At 42.5% G+C, this 27,745-nt stretch overlaps 1 protein-coding gene across 4 annotated transcripts in view; it reads right to left on the bottom strand.

Annotated features, from left to right (window-relative positions):
- Positions 1-25,232, bottom strand: part of Ercc6 (ERCC excision repair 6, chromatin remodeling factor) — a 69,106-nt gene extending 43,874 nt beyond the window's left edge. Inside the window, exons 1-6 of one of the 4 annotated variants that reach the window (XM_090346766.1) lie at positions 25,160-25,232; positions 21,769-21,873; positions 21,438-21,687; positions 19,550-19,670; positions 17,367-17,475; positions 10,696-11,440 (exon numbers count right to left, since the gene is read on the bottom strand). In XM_090346766.1, the coding sequence (XP_090202892.1) occupies positions 10,696-11,440; positions 17,367-17,475; positions 19,550-19,670; positions 21,438-21,687; positions 21,769-21,859 (1,316 nt within the window). In that variant the 5' untranslated portion in view covers positions 21,860-21,873; positions 25,160-25,232. Of the gene's footprint in view, positions 1-10,695; positions 11,441-17,366; positions 17,476-19,549; positions 19,671-21,437; positions 21,874-24,848; positions 24,918-25,159 lie in introns of those variants that run through there. The other 3 variants (XM_090346763.1, XM_090346765.1, XM_090346764.1) reach the window with 3 other exon arrangements.
- Between the last annotated feature and the right edge of the window lie 2,513 nt (positions 25,233-27,745).

Raw genomic sequence — 27,745 nt, forward strand, 5'->3', positions numbered from 1 at the left:
AGGGGAACACGGAACCCACGGGTTCAAGAAGGACCACATGGCACACCAGGGAGAGGGAGGAGATAGTATCCAGACGCAGAAAGAAACATGGGCTGGACAAGGCAAAGAAGAGAAGCTGTGGCTCCCCTCCTGATGTGCCAACCAAAGTCTTCTACACGCCTTCACCACGGTGGCCAACCTGCCCTGCAGCCTGTAAAGGGGAAAGCCATGCTACAAATACTCTGGGTTGGACGCAGGCAGAAGCTCAGGCTGACTCACAAAAGTCTGGGTGCAGCCTGGCTAGAAATCAAATCCAGCTGCATTTATTATTGGCACCAACTCGGTATTTAGTCAGCTTTCCAGCACAATGACAAAATGTCAGAGAAAATCAACCTGAAGGAAGAAATGTTTATTTGTGCTCATGGTCTCACTGCAACTTAGCTCCATCACTGTTGGACCACAGTGAAACAAGACAGAATATGATGACAGGGAGCCTGTGGTGGCCAAGAGGCAGAGAGGAGAAGGACAGGAGGGACCATGGCAAAACATAATCTCCAGCCCAGTGCTGGTGGCTCACAACTGTAATCCTAGCTACATAGGAGGCTGAGATTTGAGGATCAAGGTTTGAAGCCAATCCAAATAGGGATGTCCAAGAGAGTCATATCTCCAATTAATTCACCAAAAAGCCAGAAGTGGAGCTGTGTGGCTCAAGTGGAACAAAAAAGCTCAGAGATAGTGCCCAGGACCTGTGTTCAAGCCCCAGGACTGGTACACAAGCATATACGCATGCACGTACCTAACAGACAGAGGAGAGATACAGAGCGAGGGGGGGGAGGAGGGAGGGAAGGGAAGGGCGGGAAGGAGAAAGTAACATTTTATCCAATAGATAGTCAAATTTTGAGAATTATTCAGTCAACATAGGACTAAAGAAAACCGCCCTTCACCACATACCTATCAGAATGTCTCAATTCAAAAAAAACTCTGCCATGGGACAGCGCTGGGGCCACAGCTCGGTCCCACAGTGTGTTTATTTGCTCGGCCTCAGGTTCCAACCCAGGCACCCAAAACAAAAAAAGTAAAAATGTTGCCATAGATTTGTACACAGTAAACTTCTGTGAGATACAGAGAGTTTTCATGAGACAGTAACAAAAGGTAGGTGATAGAATGACTTGAAATTGACTCTAGGCAGTTAGAGAAGATCTTAGCCCAAGTAAGCTAGAATCCAAGAAATGGGAAATAGCCCCAATCCAAAATTCTGCTTCTTCAGTAATCAGTTAACCAAGAAAAAGTGGAAGGGAGCAGTAAAGTATTCAATATCTACCTTTTTAGAAAAGAAATGACTTCCTCATGTTCTCTATCCTCTCATTTTAAAAAATCTACACATGTAATAGTCACAGCTGCAGCCACATAAAATGAAGTGGGCCTGGTGTTCTCTGGCAGGGGTTCTAACTCCTCACACAACTGCCATGCTCAGCCTGCTGTCGGCCCCACTGGCAGCCACTTAGTAGAGAAGCCAGTAATGAGCATAAACTTCCAATCCCAATCAGATGCCGGCACAGAAACACTCCCTGGATCCCCACATTTGTGCAGGAGGAGACCCTGGCCCAGACTGGGGGTCTGGGACTCATTCTGCAGGAACAATCTGTCAGAAGCAACGCAGACTCACCATAACTAGTTGAACGACACCAGCCATAGTATAAGCTACAGGGGTGCCTTGTGAATGGAACCCTAAGCATACACCTGAGAGCCAGTTGCCACCATTGAAAGTTAGTTTATTTTACAATTTCCAGTATTTCAATATGTTCAGATTGTATAAGCAGAAACCCCAGGGAGGTGTTACTATTCCAAGCCATATTTGTGCCACCTCAGTTCTGTCTACTTGCATATCCAGTACTGTCTGTCTCTTGCCTCCTTCTCCCAACATGCACATCCACACACCTGGTGAGCCCTTCCAACCCCTACCACGTAACACCTTCCCTTAGGGAAGACCACTGCCTGGGAGTCAGGCGCCCTATATTCCAAGTCTTTCCACCTGGGCACACTAGGGTCTACTGTACCCATCCAGTATTAGCATATTATGATACGAGGGCTGTCTCCTGCATTAGCATGGGAGGGCAGAGATTAGCATGACAGCCAGGCAGTAAATGCAGAATGAATGAGTGAATCTCAGAGACAAAAAAGCATGGTTTAGAGATCAAAGTCAGTCAGGTAAAAATGGTCATAAGACTTCTGCCTCACTAGAGGCCTACTACTCTTGCTTTCTTCTCTTATCTGTTTCACTCCAGGGCTTAATACATTGCTCTGTCTACAAGGTAAACAAACACAGGAAGGGCCATTACAAAGAATGACCAATGGATGAGGGCAATTACGATGTTGGAAAAATTCTTTATAGTCTTTTAACCAAAACATTGAAAAGGCTCATTATTTGAGCAGTTAAAAAAAGTTATTTTCCAACCTGAGCTCCATCTTCCAGGTTCCCCAGTGGGTCCAGTTTGTTACTAGGGACTAGTTTCTGCAAGCCACCTAATGGGAAGCATTAGGAGCTGCAAGCCTAATTGCAAGCTTTTCCAAGATCACAAGAAAAGCTAAGCCAAAAAAGGAGCCTAACCGCCCCCCCACCCCATCCTATACTGACATTATATTACTAGGAAGGAGATCATGATTTAATGTTCCCATATTCATGTTTTCCTTTTCTGTACACTTGTAGGAACTCCAGCTGCAACTCAATAAAACAAAGTAAGTGCATTATTCTGGGAGATGAGGAACTGGATTCCTACCTCCTGTGTCCCATCAGACTCCACAGTGACACTGGTACAGAACCCAATAAGAAACACAGACTGGAGACATCACTGGGAAAGGAAAAGCAGAGGCAGGCCTGTAACGTTAGAGAACATCACTTGCCACTACTACACTTCTGTACCCAACCAGAAGGTGAGCCAAACGATAGGTCATTACAAGGACTAAGTGAAATAGTACATGTACATTATTTAGCAAACTACATAAATACCAGATGCTAGCTTGTAATTATTAGCAATTTACAGAATTTTCATTGAAAAAAAATTTTAAGTTAATTCCAGGTTTAATGTGAAGAAAAATAACAAATGTCAAAAACTCTATTTCAACTCTGAATAGGCCTCCAAGCACAGAGGATAGGACTGACGCCATCCTCTGCATCTAGGATGGCCAGGAGTCTGGAAAGCAAGGTATCTGAGCAGACAGGAGGAATCTGACACACCTACTCTACAGCAGAGCTTCAAGGACCCTAGTACAATCAGCTCCCTCAGAACCCAGAACAAGCTGTATACTTTCAATGCCACAGCACAGAGGCCCACTGCCCCCTAGTGTGGGGAGAAGTAACTTTCCCCCAAACACTTTGATAAGCATGCTCCCGATATACATAGAAATATTCTACCACTAATTACGCCCTATTTACAATCACAAAAAAAATGTATAACAGGCATAGAAAAAGAATAACACCAATATGAAGTTTTGTGAGTGTGAGTGTGTGTGTGTGTTTCCCAAGGCTTGAGCTCAGCGTCAAGGCGCTGGCCTTGAGCTTTTTTGCTCATGGCTACTGCTCTACCACTTGAGTCACAGATCCATTTGAGGTTTTTTGGTGTTTAGTTGGAGATAAGACTTTCTTGCCTGGGCTGGCTGCAAACTGTGATCCTCAGCTCTCAGCTTCCTGAATAGCTAGGATTACAAGCATGAGCCAATGGCACCCAGCAATACAATGAGGTTTTGGTCAGCTAATTTATCCATGCATACCAATATGAACTCTTAAACTACTTCTTACCTAGAAAAGATGTCACCTTTTCATATGCATCATATGCATCCCCCAGCTCTCAGGTGAGGCTCCTACATCACCTGTGAGCTCCAGCCCTGATGCAATACACTATTTTGAAGTGAAGTTGGCTAGCTCCAGAAATGTTTTATTTTGAGACTAGGTGCACACATAAGCATACATATGTATCTTACAGTCAGAAAACCAATGGTAATGACTTAAGGTTACTGGTGTTCACTGTGTGGTAGGCACAGATTTCACATTTATTGCTCCATTTAAACTTTATAACCCAATGAGGTAAAGGCTATTATACTCTTCCTCTCAACCCCACAAAGGTATAGGCAAGGAGAGAGAAAGGAGCCTTTCCAAGATCACCCATGAACTAAACCAATGAGGAAGACTCCAGCCAGACAATCAGGCTGTCCAGTCTTGTCCACTCTGTTGTATGTTTGCTCTTCAAAAGTGTTTTCCAAACTCCCTAGAAAACCCAAGTCAATAACAACAATAGTAGTCAACAACAATAATCAGCTCCACATCATGAAAGCAACTGCACAAGGACCAGCCAAAGTCTAAACCTTCAAATTTTGTTTTTAAAAAGCCAATGCTAGCCGGGTATGGTAGCACACGCCTGTAATCCTAGCTACTAAGGAGGCTGAGATCTGAGAATCAAGGTTCAAGGCCAGCCTGGGCACAAAAGAACCTGAGACTCTTATCTCCAATTAACCTCTAGAAAACGGGAAGTGGGGCTTTGGCTCAAGGGTAGGATGGTAGCCTAGAGCTGAAGAGCTTGGGGATAACACCCAAGTCCAGTGGTAGGGTGGTAGCCCTGAGCTGAAGAGCTCAGAGATATTTCTCAGGCTGAGATCAAGCCCCATTACCCACCAAAATAAAAAAATAAAAAAGCCAGTGCTAGACTTAAAGCAGAGAGACTTCTTCGTTCTGCATGGTTCCTTTCTCTCTTCACCACCACACAGGGCAAGTCACAGCTACTCTTCTCCAGACACCTGTACTTTCAAAAAACTGGTTTGGCAGTTCTGACTGAAGACTATCAGACCTAAACCATCACAAGACACATTTATACCAGACAAATCAATATACACCACTACTTACACCAAGCCACTAACGAGACAAAGTACACCTACTAATGGAAACTGCCAGCCATGCAGCTTAGGAGGATACAGATGTCAAATGAACTATAAGTAAGGCCCACACTGAGGTGCTTGAAATTCAAAGCCGAACCTACTATTCTCGTCTTAGTACTGTTTTTATGTTGCCAGGGTTGCTACGCCTGGTACAGTTTTAAATCTGCTCTGATTGAGAAGAAAAAAACTACACATCGCAGAGTTAAATCACTCTTAATATAAAGTGAAATTTCTACCTCAGGATCATTCTCCACTTATTGAAATCTCCATGAAAGAAACTCTACATCAGCAACACAATGAGTACAATTTGATTTTTAAAAATATATTCAGGCACCAAGCTGGGTATTTAATATAGTTTGCATTTTTGTGGTGCAATAGGTTTTCTATTTCAGACAGCTAAGAATCCCTTACAGATTAGTCTAATTTGCTAAATTGAGGTACTCAGTGTTTTACTTTTCTGATCTGCCTTTTTATGGTCTATCTGGGTAGACTTAATTGGCACATCTGAGCGATGAAATACCCTCAGTTAGAAGTCCGGATCTCACAGAGTAAATTAAGACTGATGCAGACAATTATGCCCGGAGCTGAGAATGAAAGGTGTGTGTAGAGCAGGAAGCAGAATTAGTCTTCATTTGTGTCTCAGCTTTGTCATTTCAAAGAAGCCAACATGCTCTCTAAGAAAATATCCTTACGGGAGTAACTTTTCTCTTTAAAATATAGATTCCTGGATGAAGAAAATAAGAATGGCTTATTTTGAAGAAAAGAACCCCAGAAATAAATGAGAAGGACAATCTTAACATTGTTGTAGATATGCTTCTGGATGAAAGCTAGGTTAAACTTTGTCTAAACTCAGACCTCTCAGAGTTACTGCATTCCAGTTATAAACAAACAAAAAGAGGTATGTCAAATTGAATGGATTTTCCTCAAGTATTGCTGAGTGTGTCACTTAGTTCAAGCAAAATCTAGCTAGAGAACGGCTGGGAACAAACCCAGGGCCAATGGGCTAAAAAAGCTCATGAACAAGGCATAATGAGACACAGAAGCTGGGAGAGCGCAGTGCTTAGAGCACTGTAAATACAGTCTTGGACTAGGAATTGGGTCCTGGAAGGTGCAGAACTGGCTCCCAAGCAAAGAGAGAGACACTGCTGGCCTGAGTCCACTGTAGCAGGCCACACAACTGGACCACTCCTATCTACTGACACCACTCCTTCTCTTTCCCAAGGCTCTTTGGCTGACTATACCTTGGACAAAGAGTTCATCTCAAGAATGATTTCTATTTCCTAGCCGGCTGTGAAGAGTAAACCAATCTCACACATGCCCCCAAACATCACCAAGTGAGTCAATCATATTAGCTATAGTTGCTCTTATGTCCCTCACCCCCGCACTTATGTACTCTAGCTCAGGTCACAGAGGCCTCCAACCTTCCAAATCTATACAAATTTATCACTTACCCTAATTGCCTGAACCCTCTCAACAATCAGCCCTGTCAGCACGCTAGTACCTGCCCCATCTTGGAACTACACATGTATGCAACCAAAATCTAACTAGCCTGATAACAGCAAAGTCCGGTGCTCAAGTAGGAAGGCTTTAGCATTGCTCTTTCGCTGATCAGTAAGCCTTAAAGATGACTTAAAATATATTTTGTAACATTTACACTATGAATCAAGTCCCTACCTTTACAACTCCAGGTTTATGTACATATAATAAAGTACAACATGGGGTACAAGGAAAGAAAAACTGTTAGGATCAAAACTGAATTAAAAGCAAATTGCAGCAAGTGGCATCGTCTGTATCTATACACATCTATAGTTTACTCCAGGCCATGAGATAAATTCTACCCCCACCCTCACCATGCTTGGCAGGTCTTTTAGATTCCCTATTCTTCATCCCAAACCCATCACCAAATCCCAAATCCTGGCTCATGATTTTGCTTTGGTTTCCCAGTCCTAAAGGTAAAGGCAACTATGTGTTGGTTGTCAGCACCACCTTGTGGTCACATTTACATACTGCACTTCCAACCCGATCCCATAACAGCATTGACCTACTTCAAGCCTCAGCTCTACTGCTTAATACTGAGACTATACAGGCTCTGATTAACTGGGAAGAGTTGTAAGAACTTATAACAATCCACTGACCTGCTACAGTTATAGCAATGCAATGTGTGCACAGAATCAAAGACTGGAATAACGTATAGAAAAAAAAACACTCAAACATAGGTAAACATTTTTCGTTGTACTATTGTTATATTTTTGTAATTAAAAAAGAAAAGGTAGCCAAGGCACAGCGGCTCACACCTGTAATCCTAGCTACTCAGGAGGCTGAGATCTGAGGATCAAAGCCATCTGAGCAATAAAGTCCATGAGACTCCAATTAACTACTAGATAACAGGAAGTGGTGCTGTGGCTCCAGGGGTAGGGTGGCAGCCTTGAGCTAAAGAGCTCAGGGATAATGCCCAGGCCCAGAGTCCAAGCCTCACGACCCCATGACTGATTTAAAAAAAAAAAAAAAAAAGTGCTAAAATGCACAAAAGGATAGAAAAGTTCCATAGCGTGTAAAGGTAGGCTGGGGATTATCCCACAAGCAATACTACACTGACTATGGGCTGAGTAAAGAAAAAATGTAGTACAGCTCAAACCCAATATCCTTATCAATAATAATAATTCATTCCAATAACCTCAAAGGCCTCCTAAATCAGATCACAATTCTTTTAAAACAAGAAACTAGGCTGGGTGCTAGTGGCTCAAGTCTATAATTTTAGCTATTCAGGAGGCTAAGATCTGAAGATCATGGTTCAAAAACAGCATGAACAAACAAATGCAACAGACTCTTATCTCCAATTTAGCAGCAAAAAGCTGGAAGTTGAGGGGTGGTTCAAGTGGTACAGTGCTGGCTCTTAGCAAAATGGTCAAGTAACAACTTGAGTTCTTGAGTTCTAGCCCTAGAATTAGCACAAGAAATAAAGGAGGAAAGAAAGAAAGGAAAAAAGAGAGCTGGGGGGGGAGGGAAAATGAAAAGGTAGGCAGGTAGACTTGGGCCAAATCAGAGAAAGCGGGGTCTCAGTCCCACAGAGTATCTAGTTAAACAGAGACATTTAGGACGAGCCTAGGGCTACTAGTGAAAGGCCAGCTTTCCAGCTGAGGGAATAATGGGGTAAGACATCTATGATTTGTCTGTCTTAATTCTAAGAATTTAAAAAAGCACTTTAGCCAGGTGGCCTGTAATCCTAGCTACTCAGGAGGATCTGAGGATCAAGGTTCAAAGCCACAAAAAGACCTAAGACTCTTCAATTGACCTCTAGAAAAGGGGAATTAGGGCTTGGCTCAAGGATAGGGTGGTAGCCTTGAACTGAAGAGCTCAGGGACAGCACCCAGGCCGAGTTCAAACCCCATGACCCACAAATAAAAACAAAAACAAACCAAAGAGCTCTTTAATTAACAGACTATCACCGACATGTACTTGTTAAGTTCGGTAGAGTTCGTAGCTTAGGTATATAGGACTAAGTTCTGAAGTACTCAAGACTAGGCTCTATATGCTAAAAGTATAGAAAAATTCATTTTGTGTACTGTAACTACAGAGGTTTCTTATGATCATTTGTCATCAAACTAGATGGGCAATCCTGAAGTTCTTCCCACCACACAATTCTACTATGATTTCCATCTGTTTACAAAGATCAGCAGCAGATAACAAAATGCAGAGTGACTGGCAATTCACAAATGTTCTTAATATGATTCTCAATCATATTATTTTATTTTCTTTAACATTTCCCAATCCAAAGAGCACCAAAGGAGATGTAATACAAACAGTTCAATGCAGATATATGCAGTTTAACATCCTTAATAACTAGCTATAAAATTTTAAGAGCTATCATATTTTGGTGGTAATTAGACTTATTGATATTTCAGAAATTCATTTGGGATTCTACTGTAACTTTAGAAAAAAAACTGGCTTGTGATATGGCTCTGGAAATAATAAATTGTTTTACAATCTTAACATTATTAAGAAAAACTTCTTGCTGGGAAATTAAACCACCCATATTTAAAACCCAATCAAATAAATTGCTCTTGAACAAAATACTGGTATTTAAAATATTTAATATTGACCAAGTTTAATGAGAATATATACTGCTCCATTTATAATCAATATGTTGAGATGAGCACTTTTTATTAATTTTCTGTAGTAGCTAAAAAAGACTGACACTGCTCACTGATCAGAAGTATTGAGCAGCAGTCCTCAATTGACAGTACAAATAGTAAGTGCATGCACTAGCTAAACTTGCAGGAGGAAGTAGGCCTACTCCTCTAGATTACTAACTAAATTGCTACTAAAGTGTAGGAACGAGATTAAGTAATCGGTCCTCAAAAAACTTAAAAATATATACATTCTGTGTGTGTGTATGTGTGTGTGTGTGTGTGTGTGCTGGTACCAAAACCTGTCCTCATGGCCTTGCAATTTCATTTAGCTTTCTTGTTCTACCACTCAAGTCATATCTCCAGTTCAGCATTTTGTTAGGTAACTAGAGACAAGAACCTTTCTGCTCAGTCTTGGGCTTTAAATCACAATCCTTAGATCTCAGCCTTTTGAGTAGCTAGGATTGCAGGTATGAACTGCCAGTGTCCAGCATCTCTATTTTTAAATAACTATTCTGACTCTGAAAAGTTTATGCAGTATGCATTCAGACTTGGCTCATGAGCAGTTGTAGAAAATAGAAGAAAAGCAGCAAATCAACGTTCACAAAGGCCAGTGGAAAGCTATAGCTAACACAGTAAACTAGGTTTCCCCATTTTGAGACGTAAAGGGAAACCTGTTGAGGACTAGAAAGGCCATCCCAATATTTATACTTTAAAAATACTAGGGTTGGGGCCAGTAGCATAGCCTAGCGGTAGAGTTCTTGACTAGCATGCATGAAGCCCTGGGTTCAATTCCTGGGTATCATATACTCAGAAAAAGCCAGAAGTGGCGTGGTGGCTCAAGTGACAGAGCAATAGTCTTAAGAAAAAGTGTTCAAGGACAGTGCTCAGGCCCTGAGTTCAAGCCCCAGGACTGGCAAAAAACAACAACAACAACAAAACCCACTAGGGTTCTTTTTCCCTGTGACTTCTTAGGCACTTCTAGAGAGCAAATATGTGTCATGTGTGCTCACTGGGATATGTGGAGCCTTGTGGTGCGTGGACTACTTTCTGGCACACAGAAAGTAGTGGCAGCGGAGATTCCCATTCCATGTTCATTTCACAGCATATACTGACAATGCTGTGGGAGAAAGGCAAGGACATGCCAAATGTCAGTACAAAGGGAAATAAGCTGTGTATACTGAGACACACGGTGGCTTACAATTCCACAGATTTCACAAGACAAGGAAGGAGGGAATTCATCTATTACTCAACTGAGGTGAATTTGATAAAAATACATTATGTGCATATCCGATCCTACTGTAATGAAACCACTTTATATAGGTAACACGCACTAATTAAAAGTAAGTTTATTCTTTCATATGCCAACACGTATGAAAGAATTAGGCTTTTCTGTAGTTGTTTTAAAATCTGAATTACTACCCTCCTTCAAAAAGGAAACATGATTATTGAATAAAGCCCAAACAGCTCACATGTGGCCCTTGCCGTGTGGGCTTGCCTTAACCTTTCTCTAAAGTTCTTCATCCTAGACAACTTCTGGAACTTCTAAGGACTCAGACTTCTGCTTCTAGTAGGCTCCATCTCTGCACAGTAAATAGATCTAGAATATACACACATTGCAGAAACAAGCAATATGATCTGCTCATAGCCTCGGCAGACTGACCTTAGCCGTTGCTTATAATAATCTTCATCTCCATCATCTCGGCACCTCACTTCTTTGCGACCTCCTCCCCTTCTTCCTTCTTCCCCTGTGGCATCAGCTTCTTCCCCTGAACTTGGGAAAAAGTCATCATCAACTTCTTGCACAGGAGCTTTTTTCTGGCGTTTTCTGCCCTTGCATAGAGGCTTCAGTTCATACTCGGGGCCATCTTCAGAAAGGTCAGCCCCTGCCCCGTCTTCCTCCTCCTCCTCTTCCTCCTCCATCTCCTCCTCTGTGGGGAAGGAGCCAAACTCCTCACCCTCAGAGTCTCCCTCTGTCTCTGGCCCTCCGTTGGGCTCCAGGGACTTCTTCCCTTTTGGCAACTGCACTTTGCCCTGGAACTGAAGTGCCTTTCTCTGCAATTTCCTCATGTGCTTCTTTAAGCGCTTGTCTGTTCTTGAGACAACTTTGGTTCCTTGGCTTGGTCTGCTTTCGTTTGATCCTGTATTGGACTCACAGGTGACTAGGGCTTTTCTGGTTACTCTCTTATTGGTAGCATGTTTCTTCCTCTCAAAAGATAGTTTTGCTTGATCTGCAAGATATTTTTCAAAGCCCGATGCCTCATTGAGCATTATTTTTCTAGGCTTTTTCTCCTGTTTCTGAGGGATCTGGGTTCCAAATGGTGTCATCTGACCAGTGCGGATGAGCTCATCCCAAGCAGTTTCCTGGGCAGGCATGAGCATACTGCCCAAACACGATGGCCCTGGCTCTAAAAAAGAATTGACAGTACAGACTATGTAAAACTTCCCAGAGCAAATTAGAAATATTCACTTATTACAGAAATGGCAAACACCTACTAATAACTCACATTAAAAAAATCAGCATAAAAGTATAACTTAAAATTGATTATCACATTTATAAGGCTGCATTTGGTACATTTTCTCAACAACTTTCCTTCAAAATATGACACTGTATAAACGTAGGGAGCTGGGAACATGGTGTAGTGATAGAGTACTTGCCTAACATGCATGAAGGCCTGGGTTCAATTCCTTGGTACCACATACACAGAAAAAGCTGGAAGTGGTGCTGTGGCTCAAGGGTAGAACATTAGCCTTGAGAGAGCCCAAGGACAGTGCCCAGGCCCTGAATTCAAGCCCCAAGACTGGCTAAATTAATAAATGTCATACATATGTACCACAAAGTACTATTTTGCCATAGGAGAAATTCTTTCACCTATGGTTGCATTGGTAAAACTGGAAATCATTATGCTAAGTGAAATATACAAGACTTAGAAAGATCTTACTCCCATGAAATCTAGAAAGATTTATCTCATAGAATGTGAGCTTGGAATGGTGGCTAACCAAAGGCTAAGAAAAGCAGGGTGACGGGCAGAGGGAAAGGGAAGACTGATCAACAGCACAGCTACAGTTGTATGGAAACAGAGATTCTTATCTCAAAAAACAAAAAACAAACAAAAAAAAACCCCTAAGTCAAACACTGAAGTGCACAGTTACACTTGCCATCCTGTAAATTCTCAATAGCTCCATGTCCTTAATGGCCACATATGAACAACTAAGAGATCATGCGTCACAATGTCAGTAATGAAGAGATGAACTAAAATGCAAAGGGTTGCGATGAGTGCAAAGTCATCTAGAAATTATTCCTCTTTCATTAAAATTAATCCTTAGCAAAATAATTACCACATAACCAAAACCAAAAAACTGTAAGGCTTAACAGGAAAGAATTCGTATCCTAAAATCTATGAATCCTTGGGAATATACATACATCTTCTATTTTATTATGTTTTCTTACAGTAAAATATATAGCACCTAAAATGGGCATTGTAAATCCATTTTTAAGGGCACAGTCTAGTAGCATGAAGTACTTTTGTGGCATTGTGGAGCCATCACTATCCCCCTATTTCCAGGGCTTTCTCATTTCTTCAGCGCTCCCCTCTCTGTACCCATTAAACAACTCCTCTCCTACTGACCCTGTGTTCTCTCTGCATGTGAGCACTCTAGGTAGCTGCTGGGAGTAGAATCTCTTAGCTTAATGCTCTCATCCTCCACGTTGTAGCATGTGACAGAATTGTCTACCTTTTCAAAGCTGATTAAATCCATGAAACAATTCTGCCCTAGCAGGTTAAGTCCTCCACCAGCTACTCTTGGGCTGCTTCTTTCTATCTCTTAACTTTTGCATCATACTGTTCTCAACATGGGTAAACAAGTGCCTCCACTAGACCCAGCTTTCTGTTCTTTTGGGTCTATACTCAGAAGTGGGATTCCTAGTTCCATGTCTGATTTGGGGGGGGATGTACCATAGGAATTTTATTATTCTGGTAGTTCAATGATGCTGCAACCAGTTTGTTTTTTAATTAAAGTTATTCTGACTATACATCAGAGTGATAAAGCTCAATGAATATTCAGAAAGAAAACTTTTACTTGTTTAACATTTTCATCCAGATGAAATAATGTAAATTATTAGCATCTCCAGAGCACCCATCATGCCACCTCCTGGCCTCCAGCCGACCCAGAGATCAGGATCTGACAGCTCTGCTTCTATAGATGAGTTGTGCCCAGCTGTGAACTCTGTGTAAATGGGATGTTTTTACTCCTATGTCTGCCTGCTTTGCTCAGCATTATGCTTGTAGATCTATATTGATTTGTTGAGTGAAGCTAAAGTTTGTTAACTCTCTTTGTTGCTAGCAATCTATATGACAATACTACATTTTTCCATTTCACTGTTAATGGACATCTGGATGGCTTCCAGGATTTGCCCACCAAGAATGTTACAAATATTCTAGTATACATCCTTTAGCAATAAATGTATATAGTTCTTCAGGTATGTTCAACTTTGACCCTGTTAAACAGATATGAAAAAATAGTACTATTGGGGTAAGTGCTACAAACAGTATTTAGTAGATCCAACTGGTCCACATTCTTGCCATTCCACTTAGCTACTGATAGGTGTGAGGTATAACACACTGCGGCTTTCATAGCTCTACTAATCTTTGAACAGCATCTTTCATGAAGAAAATGTGAATTCTTCTCTCTGTTGCTCTCCTAGTGCATATGCCCTTTAAAAATTTCTAGTTATATTCTCTTTAGAATAACTTCAACAATAAATATAGCCTGAGATAGTAAACAAGTAGTTTTCTAAAATGAAAACCACAAAACCTTAAAGAAGAAAACTGAAGAAGACACCAAGAGATAGAAAAGACCTCCTATGTTCAGATTGGCAGAATGAATATTTTGAAAACGGCTGTATTACTGAAAGCAATCTATAAATTCAATGCAATCTCACTTTTTATTAGTAAGTATGAAAATAAACAACAGATAATTCTCAAAAGAAATGCTAAGAATCAGTAACACATGAAGAAATGTTAAATATTCCTACCAGAAAGAAAATGCAAACCAAAACATTAACATTCAGACCTATAATCTGCTTGGAATTTACTCTTGTACATAGCATTTATATGTTATTTTCATGTGGATTAAGGTAGTAGCAGTGACTGAAAAGACTGCTTTTCTGTCACACTTTCTCTGTCACAATTGATTGATCACATACAGTTAGATACGCTATTCTGTCCTATGGATATGTCTGTGCATCCTTGTGCCAATACCACACTGACACGTTGTTCTTTAAGATGTCCTTGGCTATTCTTGGCTCAATGAATCTTCATAGAAGATAATCTTGTAGAATCGGCTTGTTAATACCTCTACCCTCAACCTACATTTCTACCTCATAGCTTTTGCACTGAACATCAACAACTAAACTGTATAATAAAGAAGTGATGAAAACTGAATTACCTTAAAAAAAAAAAACCTAAATTTTTACTGGCATTATACTGAAACTACAGCTGGTTGGGAAATACGACATCTTTACAATGTTTGCAATCCATAGCCACCCTGTACTTCCCCAACTACTGGGTCTTCTCTGGCCATCTAGTGACATCTTTTTTTTCGTGGGGCTTGAACTCTGGGCCTGGGTACCAACCCTGAGCTCTTCAGCTTAAGGCTAGCACTCTATCACTTGAGCCACAGTGCCACTCCCAATTTTCTGGTGGTTAATTGGAGATAAGCATCTCACCGACTTTTCTGCCTGGGCTGGATCTGAATGGTGATCTTCAGATCTCAGCCTCCTGAGCAGCTAGAATTACAAGCGTGAGGCACTGGCACCAGGCTTCTAGTGATATCTTGCAGTTCTTCGTTTTTGTGTTTTTGTTTTTTTGCCAGTCCTCCTGGGGCTTAAATTCAGGGCCTGGGCACTGTCCTTGAGCTTCTTTTGTTCAGGTGAGCACTCTTCCACCTGAACCATAGCACCACCTCTTTTTTTGTTTTATGTGGTACCAAGGAATTGAACCCAGGTCTTCATGAACATTATACAAGCTCTCTATCACTAGGCCAAACTCCCAGCCTGGTTAAGTACTTTGTATGTATGGAAAGAGAATGAAACTTATTAAAACTGTTTTTAGTAGCAGGAAGGAGATAAGGGGGGTGAAGAGGATAAATTTGGTCACAACACATTGTTTGAATGCATGGAAATATCAAAAAGAAATACCTTCTTGTACACTAATAAACATCTTTAAAACATGAGTTTTTATATCCTATGTAAAAATATTGCTAAATTGATAGTAATTCCAATGGGTTATTCAGCAATTCCTTTGAAAAAATTTTTTTCTTGCCAGTCCTGGAGCTCACTGAACTCTAAGCTTGGGCACTGTCCCAAGCTCCATTTTGCTCATGGCTAGCACTCTACCACTTGAGCCACTGCATCACTTCCAGCTTTTTCTGTGATTAATTGGAGATAAGAGTCTCACACACTTTTCTCCAGATCTCAGCCTCCTGAGTAGCTACCCACACCCAGCACCTTTGAGTTTTCTATACCCATAACCACACTATCTTGTGAATGCTGGTTTCACTTCTTTTGTTCCACTCCCATGTTTTGTATCCCTTTCTCCCTACACTATCCAATACAATGAGGAATAAGAAGGTAGGTGAGCACCCCACTGTCTTCTAGACCACAGTGGCATTTGTCATCTGTCCTCATCCTACCTACTGTCAGTGAATTTTCATAGCTGCCATGTACAGAGCAGGGGAAGGAAGCCTGGGGAAGCAAGTGGACAGCTGGGAGGGGCTACCACATTCATGCCTACTGCAAGGCTTCAAACAGGCTGAGGGGTAAAAGATTAGGCAAGGTCCATATTAGGTAATATAGAGCTGGGCCCAAAATGACAGCTCTCAGACATTCAGCTCTATGACTCCATAGACAGGGCACAGAAGAGAGGGTAGTAAGAGAGGCCAGCCTCGAGTGATGCCCAATGTCCCAGATAAGACATATTCCATGGGAATAGGAGAAAAAAAAAGTAATAATAATCCATGCATGGCAGATGAGATTATTCAGAGAAAAGAAACAGAACAGCACTCAACAAGAAATCATGAAAAATATCAGCAGTTAAAGTAACATTTTAAAGGTTAGCCAAGGGGCCAGGAGTTTGGCTTAATGGTAGAGTGCTTGCCTAGAATGCACGAAGACCCAGGCTTGATTCCTCGGTACCATGTACATAGAAGAAAGCTGGAAGTGGTGCTGTGGTAGTGCTCTAGCCTTGGGAAAGTCCAAGGACAGTGCTCAGGTCCTGAGCTCAAGCCCAGGGCTGGCCACAAAAAAAAAAAAAGGCTACCCAAAAATAACAAACTACCCATAGTTGGAGGGCAGAAAGGAAATCAGGGGAGAGACAGGGATTCCAGAAGCCTTAGGAAATATCAGCTAACAGAACAGGTAGAGTAAAGCAAGGATGATGAGAGGCTTTCAAGGTGGAGAAGGTGTCTGTTATTCTAGGCAAAGTTTTACTGAAGTATTAACAGGAAGGTAAAAGAGCAGCAGGTATGAAATGGCCAGATAGAAGTAAATGCCCTTTACCAAGAACTATGTTATCACAGCAGAAGAGGTCCTAGTTATAAGATTGATATATGCTGTGAGATTGAACTTCTGAAGAGGCACAAGTGGCATATGCCTGAAATCCCAGCCCTCAGGAGACTAAGACACATGGATCACACACTCAAGGAAAAACAAAAACAAAACAACAACAACAACAACAAAGACAACAAAATTACATGTGACGTTTTTTCTATGTATGTTCTTCACAACAATTATTATCTTAGAAATTAAATGTCTAGAGCAAGTTCAATGTATTCATTTCAAGATTCCAAATATTAGGAAGTCTCAATCTATATTTTAAGTATTAAGACACAGGACAGCAACCAACAATTTCTAACCCTAAGAGTAATGTGAATAAAACTGTGGCTACGGTATAACCTGCATGTCTTTTCTTCTTAAACAAGAGAATGGAAGGTTGGAAAGCCTGCCAAATGTGCTCCTTGAAGATATGTGAGAGCAATACTACAGATGCTGATTGATGATGCTGGGCTTCCAAAATGAAATTCAATCAAGATGCAGATCTCTTTATCAAATTAACTGTATAAGAATGTTAAACATTTCCAATTTATTAAATGTGCATCAGTAGCCTCCAGTGAACTGAGTTAAAAATGTACTTTCATTCTCTAAAAGCCCCATATGACTTAAGAGGTTTGATTCTGTGGGAGGAAAAAATTTTCCATTATGACAGAGGCAAAGAAATATGTAATCCCCAAAGCTCATGAAGAATTAGACACTGAGAACTGCTCTCATTTCCTTACCTACATCCTCCTCCAGGCTGGTATGTTCCAATTCTACTTGTACCTCTGCTCCTCCAAGGATGGCCTGGAGACGTTTCTGCTTTGCAGTGATCTTCTTCAGCTGCTGTTCCTTGAAGGGTAAATCCCAAGTACAGAACATAGCCATGAAGTGACTTATTGTGAAATATAAAAGACAACACCATGGAACTTTAAAACTGTAATCAATAGTAAAATTGAAAATAAAACTGAAGTCACATTTATTACCATCACCATTCAGAACCAGAACCATATTTGAGCAACTACCAGGTCAGCTTTGACGTCTTCTGGCCAGGCAGCCAGCTCTGCCCACAGGCTCTCCTCCCTGCACACGCAGCACCACACAGCTTTCAAGTCATGCAGACGTAGAACTAACTGCCCACAAGGGTCTTCTTTCTAGAATTGGGTACATCACTAGACTTCTCATTTGAGGACAATGGGACACAGAGCTCATTTTTTTAAGTCATTCCCATTTGATAAATGTCCGTGTTTTTCTGCCCTAATCCTACTCTACCCTTTGCAATCACAAAAATTTCAAAGATAAATACATTTTGCTATACCTTTTTTTTTTTTTTTGCCAGTCCTGGGCTTGAGCTCAGGGCCTGAGCACTGTCCTTGGACTTTCTCAAAGCTAGAGCTCTACCACTTGAGCCTCAGCACCACTTCTGGCTTTTTTCTATGTATGTGGTACCGAGGAATCAAACCCAGGTCTTCATGCATGCTAGGCAAACACTTTAACCACTAGGCCAAACTACCTTTTTATCCAACCTGCCCGACTCCTCTTTGCCTTATTACCCTTTATATCATCAGAACTTAAATATGTGATCTTCCCAGAGCCTCTCAATTAACAGAGCCTAGAGTATTTGGATCAACTCCACAGCACTACAACATTGAGGCATGGGTGAGATTCTGGGTTTGGTCCTCAGCATCACGGAAAAAAAAAAATACAAATATAGGGCAAGAATTCCTCAATGAACATAATAGCATAAATCCTACAGGAACTTAAAATTTGTCTTTTGTGCAAAAGACAAATCCCGTTTAAAACACTTTCAGTCTGAATAGCTTATCTTGAAACACCAAGGTGCTGCTAAATAAAGACAGGAAAATATAATTGAGACTAGGGCCTAAAGTGGTCTGAAGTTTGGTGATCTCCACTGTTGAAACCTCAGCCTATCAGAAGCCCAAGACGGTCAATTCTATCTCTGCACATTTATTTACATGCTCCCACAGAGGCCAGATGTTCCCACTAATTTAGGAAGATCCCACCTGCATTGAGCTGCCACTAGCTCTAACCCTTTGGGAAGATGATAAACTAATGTGTAGAAATAAAAAGGAGAAGCACATGAACTAGTTTGTATCCATTCTCACCTCTCCAACCCAAAACAAAACTGCAAGGACCACTGATTTTATGTGCAACAATGAACCAAGAGTAAGCACAGGATGTTGCTAGTCATTTTGGGTAACAGAACTGCCATGGTCAACACCAGTCATTACTACTTACTGGAATGTACCAATCCACAATCATGTTTCAAACTTCCTGAAACCATACATAAACCCTTAAAAAAGTCTCAAACCTCCCAAAATAATATCCTAATGGATTCTCCCTACACAAAACCTTAACATTCTTCAACCCTGAGTGTAGCTCCAGTGTGACTAGATGCTGACTATAATACCCGAAAAGGGGTGATGGGCCTGGAGCAGAAACATGCAAGAGAGAGTTGTCTCAATGGGACACAAAGGGGGAAATATCAGTGGAAACAAGAAGAAAAACAAGGTCCCCATGAAACAAGGATACCGAATGAGAGACAACCCAGGAGAAAGCGGGGGAAGAAAAGGTGACAAGATGAGGGGTCTGCAGAAGCACCCAGGTGAGGGGGCCACACTGGAACTGCTCTCAAATACAGACTTATGGATGCATCCCTGCATAGATCTGTGTGTTCATATGTGGGGCTATGTGTGGGTCTTTATAAAATACTGTATGATAGAAAACGCAAAGGAGAATCAGTTACCAATTTAAACATACGCAAGCAATTCAAATTTCCTCTACAGTAATTATAAATACTTGTTTCACAGATTAAAAGTACTTTGTAAGACACTTTCTATATTATTAAATGGGCTAAAAATAAGCATTAAAAAAATGCCATCCTTTATAAGTTATTTTGAATCACCTTATTATATTTCTGCCGTTTTACAGAATCTAGTTTCCTGCTGATGTCTCTGCTGGTGGGAGCCTGTGGGCTAAGTTGTTCAATAATTTTATCGATCTGCTTTAGGGACTTCGTACATGACCTGCAAAAGAAAACAAATTGTCTACTTTTTACAGTATGGTAACATTTCTTTTAGCATAATTCAAAGAAAAAAAAAGGCTAAAAACATGTCTGCTACTTAGGAATTAAAACTTTAAGAAAACTAAATAAAACACACATTTTTTTATAGGTCAAAAATGGTTAGAGGTTTAAGATAACTACTAGTTTTTCTCTTCTTTGACTGACTTAGCTCATATCCATCTGTGAACTGACTCATTCGTGCTACCAGCATTTTTTGCAAGAATGTGTCAATCTCTGGGCTTGAACTTGGGGCCTGGGCACTATCTCTAGTTTTTTTGGTCAAGGCTGGTACTCCACTTGAACTACAAATTCCACTCCTGGCTTTTTGGTTATCAACTGGAGACACGAGTCTCATGGAGACTCATGAGATTCTCTGATCTCAGTCACATAAGTAGCTGGGATTACAGATGTGAGTCACCAGTTCCTGGCCTACTTTCTGGCATTTTTTTTTTTTTGCCAGACCTGGGGCTTGAACTTGGAGCCTGGGTACTATCCTTGAACTTTCTCAAGGCTAGCACCATACCACTTGAGCCACAGCACCAGTTCTGGCTTTTCTGTACATGTGGTACCAATGAAGCGAACCCAGGGCTTCATGCATGCTAGGCAAGCATTCCACCACTAAGCCATACTTCAGGCCCCTTTCTGGCATTTTATTAAGTGTATATATACTTCATTTAAGACATTTGACTAGGACGTGGTGCAATGTATATGACTACATATGAATAAATGCATATACACATTTTTTAAGGAAGCCTCCTAAAGTTACAAAAATTTAAAGTATGTAAACATTTATTGTTTTCTATATAAGGCATATACCTGGAACATGTTTTTATTTCACACAACTGGAAGATTTATCTACTATAGCGTTACACTTCGTAGTGTGAGGAGGCTCAATTTTCCATCACCTCCTCACTCTTGTGCTCACCCAGCCCAGGCCAGGTTCTCCTCTCTCAGCAATACACTGTTTGACATAGTCCAACTCTCTCTTCTCCAGTGCAGTCCTTTCAGAATCTCAGGTAGCACAGAAGAAAGGAATGGTAGGGAGTTGGTTCTCATTAGTTTTAGAAATGCAGAGCTGAAAAACTGCCAGGGGACTGAACACTCCATTTAGGGACAGCAAGCTGGAAAAAAAAAAAAAAACTAGAGCACAGAGAACAATGTGATGAGGGGGCAGGAAGTGTCACTTTTTCTCTGGGAGGAGACACTTCAGTGCAAGTGCACTGCTCCTGGGACTTCCCTGCACATGCTGTTGAGTGACAGGGCATTTGTCTCTCCAGGACACTAGGTATGAGACAGGCCTTGGCCAGCTCAACTGAGCCTCTGCCTAGCATGCACAATGCTGCACCTGAGAGGAGGGACAAGGGTGTCTTGACTACTCCTAAATAACACTTCTTTATTGTTGGTTTTAGTGCCATTTCTAGGGCTTGAACTCAAGGCCTAAGCTTCTTTTGCTCAAGGTTAGTGCTCTATCACTTGACACAACTCCACCTCCAGCTTTTTTGGCAGTTTAGTGAAGATAACAGTCTCACAGACTTTTCTGGTTGGACTAGCTTTGAACAATGATATTCAGATCTCAGCCTCCTGAGTAGCTAGGAGTGAAGCACCAGTGCCTAGGTCAGGATGAAAAGTTTTATAAACCTTTTACACTTCTGGAAGATTACAGTTCTCTATTACACTAACTTCCTTGCTATGATTAAATACAAACTCTGAATAAATGGACTATACTCACGTGAGGTCATCTAGGACTGACCGGTACTCCTTCTCAGCATCAGCAAGCTGGGCAGCACGAGTAACCTCATGCATTGCACTGTCTACCTGCTGAAGCACACCCTGCTCTAACACGGCCTGATCATAAACGTCCACTCCCAGGCCCTGCAGCTCCAGGGCCTGCGCACTGGGTTCCACGGCTGGAATCTGATGTCTGTCAATGTGCAGCAGGCCAGGTCCTCTCCTCCCAGCCGCTGATGCACAGGCCTCAGCTGGGGTGGACAGATCACAGTCAGAGGAAGGAGAAGGGAGGTACTCCTCTGCCTCCTCCCTCCCCCCATTTTCTGGCTCACTCGACATTTCTTGACTTGCAGTGACATGGTAACTTTGAAAGCCATCTTGCTCCTGAGCTTGACTTGAGTGAGGGATTTCTTCATGGGGCATCTTCTACAGGCTAACTGAAAAGAAAAAGAAATACGCTTCTTGGTTACATACAATTAATCATTATATCTTCCATTAAATATTGTATAATTAATTGACTGATTTCTCAAAGTATCATCAAGTAATAACTACTAATTACAGAATGGCAAGTTTTCCAGTATTAATTTCTAGCTATTGCTTGTATTCGTTACATCTCCAGATAATGAATAAGATGGTTAGCCAAAAGAAGAAACTAGTATGCCATCGACAAAGAACAGCTGGGTAGCCAGCTGAGAAAGCCAGCAACCAATCCTGAGGGACACCCACCACAGCGGAGGAGGACTGGCTGCTGTCTTCCTTCCCATGAGTATTCTCACAAATGATTTAGATTAGTGGCCTGGTAGGTGCGACATAGGATCATGAAGAAAGAATTTTATATGAATCTTGACACTAGAAACTCTGAACATTTACCCAGTAAACAAAAACTCTAAAACCAGTAAAAGCCTCCAAGAGATTATTCACAATGCCCTCATGAATAAGCTCCTTTCAATGCACAATGTAACTTTTCACCCATCAGGTTGGCAGGCAGGACAAAATCCAATAGACACAAGAAGGAGGGCATGCCCTCACATGCTGCTGGTGAATACACAAATTATACAGCTCTTTGGGAGACAATTTATCTGTAGCTATCAAAATATTCAATGCTTATCTATAGCTATGAAAATATTCAATGCCTAGATCACCACACAACAATTCTGGTTTTACATGTTTATTTCTGAGAGATATGGCACACTGTAGTTTCAGTTGTTTGCCCTCAAAACTGATGGATGCTGCTTGCTGCCAAAGCCAAACACTGTGGGACAGAGAGGACTGGACAGCCATGGTAACCCAAAAAGAAAGGGTAAAATTCAAAGTACAGTTTCTACTCAGACTGGGCGGCTTTCACAGAAACCATCATAAGAACAAAAAGTATAAGTCATACTGCAAATTGTCTCTGAGTACAAGTGGAAGAACGCAATTATGGTGTGTTCTAATAGTTCAATGTAACCATTAAGTTTTTTCTATAGTAGTACACTAGCTGTGTTGAATGAAAGCAGTCAAGAGCAAAATATGAACTCATTCATTCATCCATGTCTATATATTTGTGTACATGGAATGCACACAAATATACTAAACTTGACACAGTTGGAGAGAGAGGACAGAGACCCAAATAAAGGAAAACTCTACATTTTATGCATACTCAGGAACAGTTTGAAGGAAATCATATTCTATTACCTGTGTTAGCAACCAACAAATATATTAAAAAGCAACACAGTAACCAAAAGACAGACTTGCTTTTTATTTAACTGCAAATAAAGTGTCTTTTGAAACAGTATTTCTATGAAATGAGCAGGAGTTCCCTCCCCCTCCTTATTAAGTAAACAATCCCAGCAACCAAGCCAGGAATTCAACTATGCCAAGAATTTTGAATTATCTGCCCAGAGTGGCTTACCGAAGCCACTTCCTACTAAGAAGCACACCAGTAACAATACAGCAGAATGAGCTCAGATCTGAACCCCAGGTCCCCAGGCTGCTATGGAGGAGCTCAGTATCTGCTGAAGGGAAGTATGGCTCAGAGAACACGTCAAAATAAACAGTAAACAGTCACCAAGATGAGACTTTGAGAGGAAGCAGAGAAATGGCTGAGGAGCTTACCCATCCAGATACTAGAGCCTCTTGTGGTCACAATGCAAATCTGAGCTAGTAAGAGAGGTCCAGGCAGAATGTGGTTAATACCACAGAGAGCAGAGTAGGGGTCCTAAGGATCTGACAGGCGCCAGAGATCACCACTTTGAAAAGTTAGAAGAGGGCAAGGCTGGAAATCGTACAGCAGAAAGAGAGAGTTCCACTCCTTGGGAGTTTTCTGATTTTCTTCAGGAGAAAGGCTACAGTTGGACTCTTGCTTCCCTTTCCCAGGAAGAGGGATGGAGGAAGTACAGATTCCCTACAAGTGAAGAGGTAGGGGTGAAGTCAGAAAAGGCTTCTCTGATAACGTGGCATCTATCTGAGCCACTATCTGAAGGACAAACTGGGGTGTTTAAAATTGTTTTTTTAATATGAGAACTGGGCTTGAATTCAGGACTTCATGCTCAACATTCTTACTTATGGATGACACTCTTACTACTTGAGCCTTATCTCTAGTCTGGCAATTTGCTGGTTTAGAACTATTCTCTTGGACTTTTCTGTCTGGACTGGTTTCTTTTCTTTTTTTTGGGGGGGGGGGGGTAGGGGGTGTCATGGGGCTTGAGCTCTGGCCTGGGCCTGTCCCAGAGCTCTTTAGCTCAAGGCTAGGCCTTGCCCTTGAGCCACAGCCCCACTTCCCGGTTTTCTAGTGGTTAATTGGAGATAAGACTCTCAGGTCCTTTAGTGCTGGGGCTGGCTTTGAACCTTGATCCTCAGATCTTAGCCTCCTGAGTAGCTAGGATTTCAGGTGAGCCATGGCGCCCGGCCTGGATTGGTTTCTAACTTCAGTCTTCAAAGATCTCAGCTTGCTGAGTCGCTAGGATCACAGGTTTGATTCACGTACCAGTGATAAGTAGGATTTAATCAGGCCTAAAGTAGAGCTAATAATAAAAGATATGTGAAGGCTGGATCGAGCTGGTGAATTGGGAAAGAGAAAGGCAGCTGAAACCCGGTCACAGACAACTGTGTAAACCCTACAAAATATCTTGGGGGAAAGCAGTGTCTTCCTGTCTCCCCCTTGAGCGCTGGGGTATCGTGTCTAGTGACAAGCTGGACCCTGGACTGGACACCTGTGACCACGCAAGGTCCTCAGGGCACACTTTCTCCCAGGTCTGGGAAACCGTGAACCTGGGATTCTCCTCCCCAGTGTACAGCACAATCCCCGTGCAGGGTTTCAGGCGGGGTGGCGATGACAGGACCCCGTTCGTGTCCGGAGGAGACGCTGGCAGGTCGCTGGGAAAGGGCCCAGAGCTAGAAACGCGGCGAGGAGGGGCGCGCCGGGGAAACCGACCGAACCGCGTTTAACACGCGACGGCCCCGGCCCCCGGAAGCTCCGGCTGGAGAAGCCCGGGCCCGAGCCGGCCGGCGAGCGGCTTCCCGACGCGACGCCCGGCCCTCCGGCTGCGCCGGGGCCCTGCGCCCCGCCACCGGGCCGCGGCGCCGCCACCGCGTCACTTCCGGCCGCAGGTGCGCGGTCCGGGCGCGCAGGGCCTCGACCCACCGGCCGCCGCGGCGGGAACTCCATCCCCGAGGCCCAAGTGCCAGTGCCCTGGAACCCCGACACTTCCCGTCCGACATCCAGCCGCGTCGCCGAGCACTCACCCGGAGCCGTGTGGCCACCCAGACACAGCGGAGACTCCACAGACGCCGCCGCCACCGTCAAACGCGATACCAGCGGCGGGCGCGCAGGCGCCTAGGGGCCGCCGCAAGCCCCGCCCCTCAGGTCACCGAGGCCGACCGCGCACGCGCCGGTCTGCCTAGCTGCTTAGGAACTCTTGTTGGGGAAGAGTGTGAGGGGCAGCTCGTGGTTTGTGTGTATGCTCCCAATTTTGGTGGGGCTGTGATGATCGCCATTGGCTAGTTGAGGGCTAGAAGCCTTAGTCTCACCTCTTAAGAATGATGGATTAGTAAATTAAACACTATTTTCAATATGGGCGGGGCCGACTCCTGTAATCCTAGCAGCGCAGGAGGCTGAGTTCTGAAGATCACGGTTCGAGATCAGTCCAGACAGGAAAGTCTGTGCGACGCCTGTCTCCGATCAGTCACCAAAAAGCCAGAAGTGGAGTTTGGCTCAAATGATAGAGAGCTTGCCCTGAACAAAAATGCTCAAGGACAGAACCTTGGGCCTGAGTGTGGCAAAGTTATATGTTTACAAGTAACTATGAACCCTAAAGCTTGGCAGAGAGAGGGACCTCGAACTGAATACCTTCCTGCTGAGAGCAGTAGGAAAGGTGTCTAATCTCTGTGTTGCACAGGTGGATTGGGCCATGTGAGATCTGATTGCATGAAATTATTTTACTCTGCCCATAGATTCTAGTGGTAAAGAGGATTTTGTGCCAGGAAAGAATTTTAGCTTGGACCTACATATAGGTCCCAAACAAAAGGAGAAAGCCAGTCCTCTCCCATGGAAAGTTGTGGTTCAACCAAACTAGGAACTTTTCAGATAAGGGATAGCAATACTGGATCATTGGTGCCTGAAGAGGGGAGTGTGTCTTCTTTGAAAGGCCACAAGTCCAAGTGCAAGTGCGCTTACACACACACACAAATGAGGCAGGGATACCACTGGTACTAAAAACTGCTTTTGCAGGAAAAGGCATGACTGTTACTTGAGCCCAAAAGTTAGGAAAAGTAGGGCCAAATGTTGGCATCCTCGCCTCCATTTTTTTGCCAGTTCTGGGACTTGAACTCAGGGCCTGAGTACTGTCCTTGGGCTTTCTCAAGGCTAGATCTCTACCACCACTTGAGCCACAACACCACTTCTGGCTTTTTCTAAGTATGTGGTACCAAGGAATAAAACCTGGGTTTTTGTGCATGCTAGGCAAGTACTCTACCACTAGGCCAAACTCCTATCCCCTACCTCCATTTTATATCTGTCTTTTTGTTGATTCATTCTCTTTTCTCTTGAAATCACTTTGCAGTCACATTGGTTCCGAAAAGTACACCAATGATGGACAACATCTTTATTAAAAGGAACAAACATATCCCCCAAGAAAAAGAACAGCGGAACCTCAAAGGACAGAAGACACCCCTACCTGCCCCCTCAAATGGGAGCACTTAATTTGTGATGATGAGACTGTATCTTAGAGTAGGAATAATTACTCTCAGAACCAGTTTCTTCCCCCAAGTGATAAGAAATACCTTTTGAAGAAGCCCTTCCTGGAAGAACAGAACTGAGATAATGGCCAATGAGGTGACATTTCACCCAAAATTATTTATGCACTTTTCTCTCCCTCTGTCCCAATTCTTCCTCCATTTTTGTGTCAGTACAGAGCTTATACTCAGGGCCTGAAACCATTGCTTGGCTTTTTCCACTCAAGGGTGGTGCTTTATCACATGAGCCAAAGCTCCACTTCCAGCTTTTTGTTGCCTAATTGGAGTCTCACAAATTGTTCTACCAGGCTGGCTTCAAACGTTGATCCTCAGATCCCAGCCTCCTAAGCAGACAGGCATGAGCTCCTGGTGCCAATCTTCTTCCTCTGTTTAAAGTTAAAACTCATTTTAGTACCCAGAATATGGATTAAAATGCTTACTTTTCTCATAACAGGTCTGTAATAAAAATCTCTGCCCTGTTTTGGGCTGAATTATATTCCTTTCCCCCAGTTTATGAGTTGAAGTCCTGATCAGAAATGTTTCAGAATGCATTTGGAGATAGGATCATGTAGGAAGTAACTAAGTTAAATGAGATAATGGGAGTGTCCCCTAATGCAATAATCCCACAGCCTGCATAAAAAAAAGAAATTTAGCTATAGACATGTGCACAGAGTATGTGCGGATAAAACAAGGAAGTTGAGAGAACAAAAAAAGGAAATGCAGAAGCAAGTGAAATGAAAAACAAACCTTTTTACATTGTTATATTCATTCCTGCATATAAAGCTCTGACATCACAGAGACTTACATTAAGACTGAAGATCCTGTAATCATACCTATTAGGATGCTGAGATCTGAGGATCAGGTTGGAAGCCAGCCCAGGCTCCACCCACCTCAAAAAAATCTTATCTCCAATTAACCAGCAAAAATGTCAAATAAGAACATGAGGACCTCACTGCAAGCTTTGGTATCAACACCTTCCCCTCAAAAAAACCGGGGGGGGGGGTCAAGAATATGAACCAGGTTCTTTTGGAGTATGTACCAGCAGGAGGGGAAAGGGGAGACAGGAAATACAGAAGGTAACAGGCCAGGAGTGTGGCC

The sequence above is a fragment of the Megascapheus bottae genome, chromosome 15 (assembly GCF_031878675.1).
Source record: "Megascapheus bottae isolate mThoBot1 chromosome 15, mThoBot2.hap1, whole genome shotgun sequence".
Lineage (NCBI taxonomy): Eukaryota > Metazoa > Chordata > Mammalia > Rodentia > Geomyidae > Megascapheus > Megascapheus bottae.